Source organism: Drosophila persimilis, unplaced genomic scaffold, assembly GCF_003286085.1.
Source record: "Drosophila persimilis strain 14011-0111.01,24,50 unplaced genomic scaffold, DperRS2 tig00000191-arrow-pilon, whole genome shotgun sequence".
Lineage (NCBI taxonomy): Eukaryota > Metazoa > Arthropoda > Insecta > Diptera > Drosophilidae > Drosophila > Drosophila persimilis.
The window spans coordinates 1,922,340-1,936,025 of record NW_020825298.1 but is presented as its reverse complement, the minus strand read 5'-3'; the positions used below and the strand labels follow the sequence as shown (position 1 = coordinate 1,936,025).

The 13,686-nt window shown below is 40.6% G+C and overlaps 5 protein-coding genes across 9 annotated transcripts; all 5 read right to left on the bottom strand.

The window, feature by feature from the left end:
* Positions 1 to 498: 498 nt before the first annotated feature.
* LOC6595395 (zinc finger protein 501) lies at positions 499 to 4,141 on the bottom strand. Of its 3 annotated transcripts, XM_026988951.1 has the most exons (3): positions 4,069 to 4,132; positions 3,899 to 4,015; positions 499 to 2,039 (listed from the first exon to the last, which is right to left on the bottom strand). In XM_026988951.1, coding segments are annotated over exons 1-3 (1,410 nt in total). In that variant the 5' UTR covers positions 4,071 to 4,132; the 3' UTR covers positions 499 to 748. The 3 variants fall into 3 exon arrangements, with proteins under 3 accessions (XP_026844752.1, XP_026844753.1, XP_002020798.2); XM_026988952.1 differs by lacking the exon at positions 4,069 to 4,132 and having other exon boundaries at positions 3,899 to 4,045; XM_002020762.2 differs by lacking the exon at positions 499 to 2,039 and having other exon boundaries at positions 2,590 to 4,015; positions 4,069 to 4,141.
* A 598-nt stretch (positions 4,142 to 4,739) lies between these two features.
* LOC6595396 (gastrula zinc finger protein XlCGF57.1) lies at positions 4,740 to 6,673 on the bottom strand. Of its 2 annotated transcripts, none has more exons than XM_026988948.1 (2): positions 6,622 to 6,673; positions 4,740 to 6,551 (listed from the first exon to the last, which is right to left on the bottom strand). In XM_026988948.1, exon 2 carries the CDS (start codon positions 6,534 to 6,536, stop codon positions 4,836 to 4,838), a length of 1,701 nt encoding a protein of 566 aa, XP_026844749.1. In that variant the 5' UTR covers positions 6,537 to 6,551; positions 6,622 to 6,673; the 3' UTR covers positions 4,740 to 4,835. The 2 variants fall into 2 exon arrangements, with proteins under 2 accessions (XP_026844749.1, XP_026844748.1); XM_026988947.1 differs by having other exon boundaries at positions 4,740 to 6,540.
* A 1,169-nt stretch (positions 6,674 to 7,842) lies between these two features.
* Positions 7,843 to 9,542, bottom strand: LOC6595397 (gastrula zinc finger protein XlCGF52.1). 2 transcript variants are annotated; one of them, XM_026988953.1, is made up of 2 exons: positions 9,483 to 9,542; positions 7,843 to 9,412 (listed from the first exon to the last, which is right to left on the bottom strand). In XM_026988953.1, the coding sequence occupies exon 2, from the start codon at positions 9,395 to 9,397 to the stop codon at positions 8,102 to 8,104; it is 1,296 nt and encodes a 431-aa protein (XP_026844754.1). In that variant the 5' UTR covers positions 9,398 to 9,412; positions 9,483 to 9,542; the 3' UTR covers positions 7,843 to 8,101. The 2 variants fall into 2 exon arrangements, with proteins under 2 accessions (XP_026844754.1, XP_026844755.1); XM_026988954.1 differs by having other exon boundaries at positions 7,843 to 9,401; positions 9,483 to 9,499.
* Positions 9,543 to 10,169: 627 nt separating this feature from the next.
* Positions 10,170 to 11,471, bottom strand: LOC6595365 (zinc finger protein 501). The gene is made up of 2 exons (XM_002020765.2): positions 11,429 to 11,471; positions 10,170 to 11,358 (listed from the first exon to the last, which is right to left on the bottom strand). The coding sequence occupies exon 2, from the start codon at positions 11,341 to 11,343 to the stop codon at positions 10,324 to 10,326; it is 1,020 nt and encodes a 339-aa protein (XP_002020801.1). The 5' UTR covers positions 11,344 to 11,358; positions 11,429 to 11,471; the 3' UTR covers positions 10,170 to 10,323.
* Positions 11,306 to 13,308, bottom strand: LOC6595366 (zinc finger protein 501). The gene is made up of 3 exons (XM_002020766.2): positions 13,291 to 13,308; positions 12,191 to 13,206; positions 11,306 to 11,347 (listed from the first exon to the last, which is right to left on the bottom strand). Exon 2 carries the CDS (start codon positions 13,200 to 13,202, stop codon positions 12,222 to 12,224), a length of 981 nt encoding a protein of 326 aa, XP_002020802.2. The 5' UTR covers positions 13,203 to 13,206; positions 13,291 to 13,308; the 3' UTR covers positions 11,306 to 11,347; positions 12,191 to 12,221.
* Positions 13,309 to 13,686: the final 378 nt, after the last annotated feature.

Below are 13,686 nucleotides of genomic sequence, written 5' to 3'. Positions count from 1 at the left end.
TCTTCTTAAATCTTTTGGTTATTGATGCCTACGGTTCGGTAGAGATCCTAATCCGGACAGGCAGCTATGTTTTAGCTCCTTTGGATAGCAAAAGTAGAGCTTTTGTCACCTTAAATTGACTTTTGACGAGTCCTGACTGGGCTTTTGGCATTGAATGGATAGTCGCGTCCTTCTTGGTATATGGATAATAGGGTATGCGCTAATCAGCATCCTGGGAACTATCTCTGACAGATTTTACGAAGTGGATAGATTCTTCCGTATCTGTCATCCCCCGTCAATAACACTGTATAGTTTATAAGCCAAATCCCGATGAGTGCATGGTCTGGGGGCATCACATAGCATAAGAAAAATATGCTGGCCATCGTCCATAACATCACCATCGACCTGTGCCATATATAATATATAATGTTATGCAAGCCTTTGCTGATAGATGGCCCACTCCAAATCGGATTCCGAGCCCCAAATCAAATACGACAAATACAAATAATGGACAATAGATTACTACAGACCAATCGCGAGATGAATTTGTATTTAAATTAGTACAATACATTTTTGTCTTTTCGGGAATAACTAAAGTTAAATAAATTATCGAATCGTTCTGCATTGTATGATGAGGGGATCCGTTATCAGTATCTTCAGCTGCACACTCTAGTGTGCGCTAGACCTAAAGGTCGTGGTTTAGGTGTTGTATAGATTTTATGTCGAAGAGTGGCTAAATGAAGAATTACATTTTTCCCTTTTTTACACGTTAACGGTCATTTTTTGTGTGAGTTCGGGTGTGCTTTTGAAGATAAGAGTTTTGTTTAAATGTCTTTGGGCAGTAAGAACACGTGTAGAGTTTCTCCTCAGTGTGGGTAAGGATGTGTTCGGTGAGATGGTGTTTTTGCTTGAATGACTTGAAGCAGTGAGTGCACGAGTAGGGTCGATCACCTGTGTGAATACGGGTATGTATTTGCAGATGGTGGTTTTGTTTAAAGGACTTTTCGCAGTAAGAACACTGGTACAGCTGTTCTCCAGTGTGCGTACGAGTGTGCACATTGAGGCCAGATTTTTGCTTAAATGATTTTGAGCAGTGAGTGCATTGAAAAGGTCGATCTCCGGAATGACTTCGGATGTGCGCTTTGAGGGTGTTATGTTGTGTAAACGCCTTTGAACATTGACTGCACTGATACGGTCGCTCCCCAGTATGCGTACGAATGTGTAATTTGAGTTCGTATTTTTGTATAAACGACTTTGAGCACTCGGAGCATTTGTAGGCTCGTTCGCCGGTATGTGTACGGACGTGCACCCCAAGAGTTCCAGCTTGGGAAAAGGTCTTGGGGCAGTGCGAACACTTATACGGTCTTTCTCCTGTGTGAGTACGTACATGTGTTTCCAAATGCTGTTTTTTGTTAAAAGACATCGTACAGAAAGAGCAATTGAAGCGTTGATCACCTGTATGTGAGCGGATGTGATCGCTTAGAACTCCGGCTCGCGAAAAAGTCATCGAACAGTGATTACATTTATATGGTCGCTCCCCAGTGTGAATACGGGTGTGTTCAATGAGATGGGATTTTTGTTGAAACGATTTAGGGCAGTCGGAACACTTATATGGTCGGTCCCCTATGTGCGTACGGATGTGATGTTGTAGGCTTGACTTTCTTATGTATGACTTCGGGCAGTGACTACATTTAAACAGAAGAGCCGCATCCTTATCATGAATATTTTCAGTGCCGGAACAATCGGACTGCTCGCCTTCATGACCTGAAATCTCAGAATCCTCGTCTTCAATGTTTTCACAGAGATCTTCTATATCCTCCTCCATCACTGGGAAATAAATTTGATGGCTTTGCTCACAGGTTTTTATAAGATTGAATGCATTTACAGCATCCTCAAGGCAAGGCGGGCATATGTTTTCAGGCAGTAAATCGCCTCGCCTTACTTCGTACCCAGTACACTGTGCTATCATGTCAGCGATGCAATCTGTGTGTGTCTCATCAAAAATGTTTGTGAATGCTCCGGAGTTACCCATACAAACTCTGCACATTTCCTCCATTGTCCTGCAAGTAAATTAATTTTAATGTGAACTATGTGGAGTATCATACGCACAAGCAACAAAATTCTACGGGCTTTATAAAAACTACATTGCTAGGCACAAATTGTTTTGTTTTGAGAAAATGAGAAACAAAATGTGCTGTTACGCGCGAATAACATCTGTAGGACCATGCAATCGAATATTCGGAGATTTTAGATCGGGTAAGAATATGGGTAGTCGTTAAAGTTATTTGGGAATGTTTTGGATTAATAAAAACGGAAACGAAAGCATCTGCATCTAAACCTTTCGCCCGTCTTTTGTAGGTTACGATTGAATCAATCCGTCTACAGATCTGTGGATATATGCAAGGATCTTGAGCGGGAAGATTTGACGGATTTTGACCTTCTCGAGCCACCTTGTCCACCAGTAGCCATAATGCTTTGCAGGCCTTTAAATCTGGCAAGCGGGTCTTTGCACACCCAACTCGGAGCCACTGCCCATTACGACAGATGAAAGGAAGGGGAAATAAACAATCTTGGTAAGAGTATCCTGTTGAAATGAAACCAATTTGTAAGTATTTGTAATATAATGAATTTGCATTTCAAATTAACAATATATTTTTTGGACTTTCGAAAATCAACTTCTTTGATTTTTTCTTAGCAATATAATGTTTATGTCCGTTCTTAACCGTTCATACACCACGAATGTTCTCTCGAATAGTAAAGGTATAATTGTGTTTTCGAAGATCGACTGACTTTAAGGGACTTTCCGTCATAAGCACGCTGCTACAGCTGTTTTCCAAAATGGGTTTTCATGTGCGCTTTGAGAATATTAGGTTGTGTAAATGCCTTTGAACATTGATTGCACTCATACGGTCGCTCCCCAGTGTGCACTCGCATGTGCAGCTTAAGTTCGTGTTTGTATATAAACGACATTGAGCATTCGGAGCATTTATTGGGTCGATCCCCTGTGTGAGTACGGGTGTGTGCATCAAGTCTGCATTTTTGTGCGAAAGATTTCGAGCAGAAGGAGCAATTCAAGGGTTGATCACCTGTGTGCGTACGGATGTGTAATTTGAGTTCATGTTTATGTATATACGACTTTGGACAGTCGGAGCATTTGTAGGGTCGATCCCCTGTGTGAGTACGGGTGTGTGCATCAAGTCTGCATTTTTGTGCGAAAGATTTTGTGCAGAAGGAGCATTTATAGGGTCGATCACCTGTGTGTGTCCCGATGTGTAATTTGAGTTCGTGTTTGTGTTTAAACGACTTTGAGCAGTCGTCGCATTTGTAGGGCCGATCCCCAGTGTGAGCACGGGTGTGTATATCAAACGTGGATTTTTGTGGGAAGGACTTTGAACAGTAGGAGCATTTGTAGGGTTGATCCCCTGTGTGCGTACCGATGTGTACTTTGAGTTCGGCTTTTAGTATAAACGACTTTGAACAGTACGAGCATTTGTAGGGTCGATCCCCTGTGTGAGTACGGGTGTGTGCATCAAGTCTGAATTTTTGTGGGAAGGATTTCGAGCAGAAGGAGCATTTGTAGGGCCGATCACCTGTGTGCGTACGGATGTGATATTGGAGACTGGATTTTCGCATATAGGACTTCGGGCATTGAGGACATTTGAACCGAGCGTCCGCATCCTTATCATCTTGATGTATTTTTTCATCGCCAGAAAAATCCGACTGCTCGCCTCTACTACCTGAAATTTCTGTGTTCTCATCTTCATGATTATCAGAGAGGTCTTTATCCGTTTCCCTCAGTGTGAAATATAGTTTATGGCTCTGTTCACAGGTGGTCTTAAGACTGAATGCACTCACTGCATCCTCAAGGCAGGTCGGACATATGTTTTCTGGTAGTGAATCCCCTCGCCTAACCACGTACCCGGTACACTGGGCTATCATGTCAGCAATGGAAATGTCCCATGTTTGTGCCTCGTCGAATATGTTTGTGAGTGCTCCGGAGTTTCCCATGCAAACTCTGCACGTTTCCTCCATTGTCCTGAATGTAAATGAATCTTAATAAACGGAATACAACGATATTTATATACATACATGGGAAATCAGAAAAATCAAACCCACAAGCAGCAAAATTATGAATGATTCCTTGGCGTGAATTGTTTTTGTTTTACTAAAATAAATACACGAAATGTACTGTTAGGCGCAAATGCATCTAATCGAATGTATTATCGAATGTAACAAAATGTTTAGTCCTCTAATTTATTTTTTCTTTAGACTAATTTGTTGTTAAAAAATGTAATTCAGATTTTTGCATTCTAGTTCTAGCATTTATTCTAGTTGAGGCATCTCAATTTTGTGTTCACCAAAAATGCTTAATTGAGATTTGGAACATATAATCACTCTCATAGGGTGATAACAACGCACAATATCAAACGTACAATCTATTTTAAAAATTTGTAAATAGATAATTCTTAATTAGGGCAGTTGAGATATTTTCTCGATGCCCAGTTGGTAATGAAACTCTTGAGTAACGAACAAAATTCGTTTGAAAAGTACACAAATATCATACAATTTTATGTCTTTTAAAAATACTTCTTACAAAAAGTTTTTTTTTGTATCCTATTTGTAAAATTATTTTATTGGGATTAAAATTTAAACCGGTTTATAAAGGCCCCATATAATATGAAAAACAGAGTGGTGAACATTGTTCATCTTCGCCAAAAGCAAAAACATTGAAACAGATTCATCCGCCAGCGATTTTTCAATATCTTTATACATCATTTTAATGCAGAATTTTCGCAGTAAAGATAGTGGAAATAATTGAACATACCAAGCCTTTGTTCAAAAAAAGCTTAAAAATCTTATTCTACACCTTCCATTTTCAGTGTTCTTATGGAAGTGATCTCGAAAAGTGCCGGAATGGCATACTTGTCACTCCTTGTGTGAGTAATTACGTGTCTCTGGTAGCTATTATTTTTATATCTAAATGTCTTTGAGCAGTGGGTACACTTGAATGGGCGCTCCCCTGTGTGAGAACGTATGTGCACTTGGAGATTCGATTTTTCTTGAAATGATTTCGAGCATTGTGAGCATTGGTGGGGTCGTTCATCCGTATGCGTACGGGTATGTCTTTTAAGATTGGATTTTTCTCTAAAGCATTTCGAGCAGTGGGAGCATTTGTAAGGTCGCGTGTGAGTACGGATGTGTGCCTCAAGTTGGGATTTTTGTAGAAAGGACTGTGAGCAGTCACTGCATTTGTACGGTCGTTCGCCGGTATGCATAAGGGTGTGTTTTTGAAGTTGGGATATTTGTTGAAACAGCGTTGAACAGTCGGTGCATTTGTAGGGTCGTTCATCCGTGTGCGTACTGATATGTCGCCGGAGAGATCCGGTTCGAGTAAAGGACTTTGAGCATTGGGTACACTTGTACGGTCGCTCCCCCGTGTGTTTACGCATGTGTATCTGGAGATGAGATTTTTCTGTAAACGACTTCGGGCAGTGAGTGCACTTGTGGGGTCGGTCAGTTGTGTGCCATCGACGGATATGAGCCTGGAGATTTGTGGCGATGGAAAAACACTTGGAGCAGTCGGAACACTTGTAAGGTCTCTCCCCCGTGTGGATACGATTATGTCTTTTAAGATTAGATTTTCGCTGAAATGACTTTGGGCAGTGCTGACATTGGTAGGGCTGTTCCCCTGTGTGAACCCGGATGTGTACTTTGAGTTCGCTTTGAGTAATAAAGGACTTTGAGCAGTCAGAACACTTATAAGCTCTCTCCGCAGTGTGGGTACGACAGTGTCTTTGGAGAATCGATTTTAGCTTAAATGACTTTGAGCAGTGGGGGCATTGGTAGGGCTCTTCCACTGTGTGAACACGGATGTGTTCTTTGAGTTCGTTTTCAGTTTTAAAGGAGTTTAAGCAGTCGGAGCACTTGTAGGGTTGTCCGTCGATATGAGTAAGAAAGTGCCGCTTCAGTGCGCTCATGGTTACGAATGACTTTGAGCAGTGGACACATTTGTTGTGTCGCTCCTCCGTGTGATAACACATGTGACTTTGAAGACTTGATTTTCGATTAAACGACTTTGAACAGTGACAGCATTGGTAGGATTGTTTGTCCGTGTGCATACGGATGTGATTTTGCAAATTGCATTTCCGTTTAAAAGACTTCGAGCAGTGAGTACACTTAAACAGAAGATCCACATCCTTATCACCTTTACATATTTTTTCATCAGTTTCCAAAATCGTCGCTTTTTTTCTGCTTATTGACATGTTCCAGTCGTTCTGTTCAAAATTATCACAGAGATCTGTTTTCACATCCTCTTCCATCACTGGAAAATATAGTCGATGGCTCTGCTCGCAGGATTTCTTAAGATTGAATGCACTCACTGCATCCTCAAGGCAAGGCGGGCATATTTTTTCTGGCAGTGAATCCCCTCGCCTAACCACGTAACCGGTACACTGGGCTATCATGTCAGCAATGCAAGTGTCCCATTTTTGTGTCTCATCAAAAATGTTTGCGAGTGCTCCGGATTTGACCATGCAAACTCTGCACATCTCCTCCATTTTCCTGCAAATAAACTAATGTCAAATAAGCGGATGTCAGTACGCGCAATAACGAATTGACGGGAATATAAATCAAACAACAAACCAAGTTATGGCTTTTATAAATTGCAAATGTTTTTTCTTCACAAATTTGTTGTGTTGACCACAGAACATACGGATAGTGCTGTTAAGCGCAAAGTTAAAACAGATGACTGCTTTTCTGTGCTGTTATGCGCGAACGAAATCGGAGTACTGTATAAATATTTTGTTATCGAATTTAATTATTTTGGAAATAGTGTTTTTATAAATGATTCGATTGAATTACAAGTTTTTTTGGAACACATTATTTGAATTACACTCCAATAAACCTTTTCGAACAAAGGATGTCTTTCTGTGGATAAAGATGGGTTATACGCACATCCCTACCGCCTGGGTTTTCGTACCAGGCGCTTTTGATTTTTGGCTTGAGGCAGGTCAAGAACGAGATTATCAATTGGGATACATAGTCATATTGATATTTACAAGTGATATGAACTCGTATCCTTTCCCCGCAGTTAAACACGTTTTTTCACTTCAGCTCGAAACGCAGTATCCAATAGGTGCCGTGCCCTGAATTCTCCTACAATCTTTTATTAAGGAAGGCCAAGGGTCGGTGAAGATCCTAGCCTTGGCAGGTAGCTATGTATTAGCTCATTTGGATAGCTGAAAAGGGCTTTGAACATTAGCACAAATTTTGTCACCTTCAATTGTCTTTTACCTTTTCTTTTCTTGTAAGCTATTTGGGCTCTGAGTCTCACCTACAATGAGCCAATTCACGCATCGTATACTCTCTGTACCTATGGCATTGATTTGATTTTCGCCTTCTTCTTGATATCTGAATAATACCCCGGTATGCTCCAATCAGCATTTCGCAAACTATTTGTGGCAGATTCTACGATGTAAGTGGATCGATTTATAAGTATCTGTCATCGCCTGACAAAAACAGTGTATTTCATTCGATAGATCATCAGGAATACGCTGCTGCCAAATACCGACGTGTGCAATGTCTGTGGGCATCACAGAACATAAGCTATATATTCTGGCCATCGTCCTTAACTTCACCATCGCCCTGTACCATTGGGGACTTTTTTCCAGGTATAATATGTTATGCAAGCCTTTGCTGAGGGATGTCCCACTCCAAACTGCGCTGAGCTGAAAACTTAAAAAGCTCTCCCAGATCAGCTTTGATCGAGCATGCCTCAGCAAGCGAGGTGATGATATCTACCATCATTATTTCGTTACTATGGAAACTATAGGATGATATAATTATGTTATGTACAAACATGTGTATAATTACAGAAATAGGATTTTTGGGCTGATTATCTTTAACAACAAAGAAGTTTTTCATAGAACAACTTTTTTATGTATGTACTCTTAGATCGAAATGTCCGACTCGCCAGATTCCGCCAAACTATTAGGAAATCCGTAAAATATAACACTGTGTATGCCATATTTCGTTGAGATAGTTTAAAAACTCAGAATGGTTTAATAGAAAAAGAAGGACGAATAGCTATAAGATCAGAATGAAGAATAACATTTATCCAATTTTAACACTTTTTTGTGTGAGTTTGGGTGTGTCTTTGAAGATAAGAGTTTTGTTTAAACGTCTTTGGGCAGTAAGAACACGTGTAGAGTTTCTCCTCAGTGTGGGTAAGGATGTGTTCGGTGAGATGGTGCTTTTGCTTGAATGACTTCAAGCAATGAGAGCACGAGTAGGGTCGATCACCTGTGTGAGTACGGGTATGAAGTTCAAAATGGTGGCTTCGTGTAAAGGACTTTTCGCAGTAAGGACATTGGTACAGCTGTTCTCCAGTGTGTGTACGAGTGTGCACACTGAGGGCAGATTTTTTCTTAAATGATTTGGAGCAGTGAGAGCATTGGAAAGGTCGATCTTCGGAGTGAGTTCGGATGTGCGCTTGGAGGTTGTTATGTTGTGCAAACGCCTTTGAACATTGACTGCACTGATACGGTCGCTCCCCAGTGTGCGTACGAATATGTAATTTAAGTTCGTATTTTTGTATAAACGACTTTGAGCACTCGGAGCATTTGTAGGCTCTTTCGCCGGTATGTGTACGGACGTGAACCCCGAGAGTTCCAGCTTGGGTAAAGGATTTAGAGCAGTGCGAACACTTATACGGCCTCTCTCCTGTGTGAGTGCGTGAATGTGTTTCCAACTGGTGTTTGTAGTTAAATGACATCGTACAGAAAGAGCAATTGAAGCGTTGATCACCTGTATGCGATCGGATGTGATCGCTAAGGGCTCCGGCTCGTGAAAAGGTCATCGTACAGTGATTACATTGAAATGGTCGCTCCCCAGTGTGAATACGGGTATGATGGATGAGATGTGATTTTTGTATAAAAGACTTTGAGCAGTGGGAGCATTGGTAGGGTCGTTCATTCGTATGCAATTTTGTGTGCCGCTTTAGATTGTATTTATGCGAATAGCTTTTCGGACAACGAGAACATTTGAATGGAAGATCCATATCCATATCATCTTTATAAATTTGTTCGTCGTTTTCAAAATTTCTTGACTGCTCTTTACCTGAAACTTCCGAGTCCTCGTATTCAAGATTATTTAAGAAGCTATATTCCATATCCTCCTCAAGCATTGAGAAATATCGTTGATGGCTCTGCTCACAGATTTTTTTAAGATTGAAGGCATTTACAGCATCCTCTAGGCAAGGCGGGCATATTTTTTCTGGCAGTGAATCCCCTCGCCTAACCACGTACCCGGTACACTGGGCTATCATGTCAGCAATGCAAGTGTCCCATTTTTGTGTCTCATCAAAAATGTTTGCGAGTGCTCCGGATTTGACCATGCAAACTCTGCACATCTCCTCCATTTTCCTGCAAATAAACTAATGTCAAAGAAACGGATGTCAGTACGCGCAATAACGAATTGACGGGAATATAAATCAAACAACAAACCAAGTTATGGCTTTTATAATTTGCAATGTTTTTTCTTCACAAATTTGTTGTGTTGACCACAGAGCATACGGATAGTGCTGTTAAGCGCAAAGTTAAAACAGATGACTGCTTTTCTGTGCTGTTATGCGCGAACGAAATCGGAGTACTGTATAAATATTTTGTTATCGAATTTAATTATTTTGGTAACAGTGTTTTTAATAATAAAAAACCTAATATTTATTATTATAGGTTTTGACCTTAAAGCCAATGAACGTCTTCGAAGAAAGGATTCCTTACTGTGGATTAAGATTTGTTAATATGTACAACACCACAGCCTGGGATTTCGTACCAATCCAAAAAAGAAAGGAAGGGAATCCTTTGGCGCATCACATTATCTAGTGGAAGTACCTGGGAGCAAAGACTAGTTAGTGGATCGGCAGCATAGATAAATACATGATCATATTGGTGTTTACAAGTGAAAAGACTTCCATTCCGCTCTTAAATGCATTCTTGCCTTAAGGTTCAAATATCGTCGAGTGCAAGGTCTGAGGCGAACATTACAGAACTGCAGTAGTAAATGCTGCTACTTTGTTTAAGCCAACAACTAGGGACAAATATGTATATCCGGCTATAATGCTATGATGGCCTAATACGACAGATGAAAATAATGGAAAATATCCACGACCAAACATAACGCTTCAAATGAAATCAATTTCAGATTAATTGTATTGTATTTAAAATTATCAATACATTTTTGGGACTTTCAGTCAATTTGCTTACATGTCTTCGGCTATCGCAATCATGTGACGAATCTCTGCTCATTATACGTGTGTGCTCTTGGAGACCTAACGTTATCGTTTCTTCATTTTGGAATTGCAGTCGAAACAATAGAAGGGCTATCTATCTGGTGGTGCATCCATTTGGAACACGCGTGACTGCGAATGTGTTTTCGAAGATAAGACTTTTGCTTAAAGGTGTTTGTGCAGTAAGAGCACGTATAACGTTTTTCCTCAGTGTGAGTAAGGATGTGTTCGCTGAGATGGTGTTTTTGGTTGAATGACTTCGAACATTGAGAGCACGAGAAGGGTCGTTCTCCCGTGTGAGTGCGTACATGTGTTATCCAAATCTGTTTGTTGTTAAAAGGCATCATACAGTATGAGCACTGATAGCGCTGATCACCAGTATGCGAGCGGATGTGATCGCTTAGAACTCCGGCTCGGGAAAAGGTCATCGAACAATGACTACATTTATATGGTCGCTCCCCAGTGTGAATACGGGTGTGATCAATGAGATGTGATTTTTGTTGAAAGGATTTCGAGCAGTCGGAACACGTATAGCGCCGATCTCCTGTGTGAATACGGGTGTGTGCATCAAGTCTGCATTTGTGTGGAAAAGATTTCGAGCAGAAGGAGCATTTGTAGGGTCGATCATCTGTGTGCGTTCTGATGTGATGTGGCAGACATGATTTTCGCCTATAGGATTTCGGACAATGAGGACATTTGAACCGATAAACCTCATCCACATCATCTTTTTGTATCATTTCATCGGCTTTACAGTTTTTCGACTGCTCATTTCCACAAGTCAAAATTTCAAAGTCCTCGTCTTCCAGATTATCATAGCGATCTTCTCCTACATCTGGCTCCATCACTGGAAAATATAGTCGATGGCTCTGCTCGCAGGATTTCTTAAGATTGAATGCACTCACTGCATCCTCAAGGCAAGGCGGGCATATTTTTTCTGGCAGTGAATCCCCTCGCCTAACCACGTAACCGGTACACTGGGCTATCATGTCAGCAATGCAAGTGTCCCATTTTTGTGTCTCATCAAAAATGTTTGCGAGTGCTCCGGATTTGACCATGCAAACTCTGCACATCTCCTCCATTTTCCTGCAAATAAACTAATGTCAAATAAGCGGATGTCAGTACGCGCAATAACGAATTGACGGGAATATAAATCAAACAACAAACCAAGTTATGGCTTTTATAAATTGCAAATGTTTTTTCTTCACAAATTTGTTGTGTTGACCACAGAACATACGGATAGTGCTGTTAAGCGCAAAGTTAAAACAGATGACTGCTTTTCTGTGCTGTTATGCGCGAACGAAATCGGAGTACTGTATAAATATTTTGTTATCGAATTTAATTATTTTGGAAATAGTGTTTTTATAAATGATTCGATTGAATTACAAGTTTTTTTGGAACACATTATTTGAATTACACTCCAATAAACCTTTTCGAACAAAGGATGTCTTTCTGTGGATAAAGATGGGTTATACGCACATCCCTACCGCCTGGGTTTTCGTACCAGGCGCTTTTGATTTTTGGCTTGAGGCAGGTCAAGAACGAGATTATCAATTGGGATACATAGTCATATTGATATTTACAAGTGATATGAACTCGTATCCTTTCCCCGCAGTTAAACACGTTTTATCACTTTAGTTCGAAACGCAGTGGTGGAGTTCATAGCCCTGCCAGGCAGCTATGTATTGCTTATTTGGATAGCTTTAAACATTAGCACACATTTTATTACCTTGAATTGGTTTTAACTTTTTTTTTATGAAAGCAATTTTGGCGGTGACTTGTACAAGCCCACTAACAGCCAACTGTATAAGTTTGAACACAAGTACTCAGGTCCGGCTATTTAAAACTAAAATTGAGCTAAATCAGCCCAGCCGTTCTGAATTGACGATATCCCATACATTTATATAGAATAGATGGATTAACAAATACCTTTTTGGGATCCCAATTATGTGACGAATCGCTATTCATGACGGGTGTGTGCTCGAGGAGATCGTACATTATCAGTATCTTCAATTTCATCTTTAAATGTAATTTGGAATTGCGAAGCATCCATTTGGATCACGTGATTGCGCGTATGTTTTCCAAGAGAAGACTTTTGCCTAAAATTCTTTGTGCAGTAAGAGCAGGTGTATAGTTTTTCTTCAGCGTGAGTAAGGATGTGTTCGCTGAGATGGTGTTTTTGCTTGAATGACTTCGAGCAGTGAATGCACAAGTGGGGTCTCTCTCCCGTGTGGATACGACTGTGTCTTTTGAGATTAGATTGCCGCTGGAATGACTTTGGGCAGTGGTCGCATTGGTAGGGCTGTTCCCCTGTGTGAACACGGATGTGTACTGTGAGTTCGCATTGACTTATAAAGGACTTGGAGCAGTCAGTACACTTGTACGGTCGCTCCCCAGTGTGAGTCCAGACGTGTAGCTTGAGTTTGTCTTTTCGTTTAAATGACTTCGAGCAAAGAGTGCACTTATGCGGTCGCTCCTCTGTGTGAGTGCGGATGTGTCTGGTGTGTTGGTATTTTTTTTGAAAGGTTTTTGGGCAGTCGGGGCACTTGTAGGGTCGTTCTAGATAATCCGTTTTATCGGCATCATTATGACGTATTTTTACATCGGTTTCAAATGGGATTGATTGCTCAGTTTCACTATCTGACGGTTCCCAGACCTCGCCGTTCAGATTATCACAGCAGCTATCTTCTATATCCTTCTCCACCACCGGGAAATAAATTTGATGGCTTTGCTCACAGGTTTTTATAAGATTAAATGCATTTACAGCATCCTCAAGGCAAGGCGGACATATGTTCTCTGATAGTAAATCGCCTCGCCTTACCTCGTACCCAGTACACTGTGCTATCATGTCAGCAATGCAAGTGTCCCATGTGTGTGTCTCTTCAAAAATGTTTGCGAGTGCTCCGGAGTTTCCCATGCAAACTCTGCACGTTTCCTCCATTGTCCTGCAAGTAAATGAATCGTAAATAAAGGGAATCTAGGAACGCAACATTACTTGCGGGAATCGAGTCGACATAACAACAACCAACCAAATTGTGCGGCTTCTCCGAATTTCTGTTTCCTTGCTAAAATTGTTTTGTTTTGAGAAAAGTATAAGAAAACTGTGCTGTTAGCGCCAAAAATATCTGTTATGTTATCGGAATAACTCGTAGGGGTTGTTGCAGAATATGGGTATGCCTGAAAAGGAAATAGATTTGCTTGGAATTGAAATTTTTGTATATGACTGTGGTACTTTTATGGTAAAGATACAACAGAGACTCAGTCTGGATTTTGATAAAATATATAATAGAAAGAATGTTGAAATCATGATATGATATGAAAATTTATGGGCGAAATTATTGGGAAACGAGCCAAACCCAAAACCTTCCATAATTTATCCCAGTGGATTGCAGTTAAATCCTTGTCGCGCATTCACTTTTAACAAA

Excerpts from the sequence above, each read along its gene's own strand:
- LOC6595365 (XM_002020765.2), bottom strand. The coding sequence starts at position 11,343 with ATGGAGGAGATGTGCAGAGTTTGCATGGTCAAATCCGGAGCACTCGCA.
- LOC6595396 (XM_026988948.1), bottom strand. The coding sequence starts at position 6,536 with ATGGAGGAGATGTGCAGAGTTTGCATGGTCAAATCCGGAGCACTCGCA.
- LOC6595397 (XM_026988953.1), bottom strand. The coding sequence starts at position 9,397 with ATGGAGGAGATGTGCAGAGTTTGCATGGTCAAATCCGGAGCACTCGCA.
- LOC6595366 (XM_002020766.2), bottom strand. The coding sequence starts at position 13,202 with ATGGAGGAAACGTGCAGAGTTTGCATGGGAAACTCCGGAGCACTCGCA.
- LOC6595395 (XM_026988951.1), bottom strand. Across the intron at positions 2,040-3,898 it reads ATGATAGCCCAGTGTACCGG|GACAATGGAGGAAATGTGCA; the intron begins GTACGTGGTTAG and ends ATTTACTTGCAG.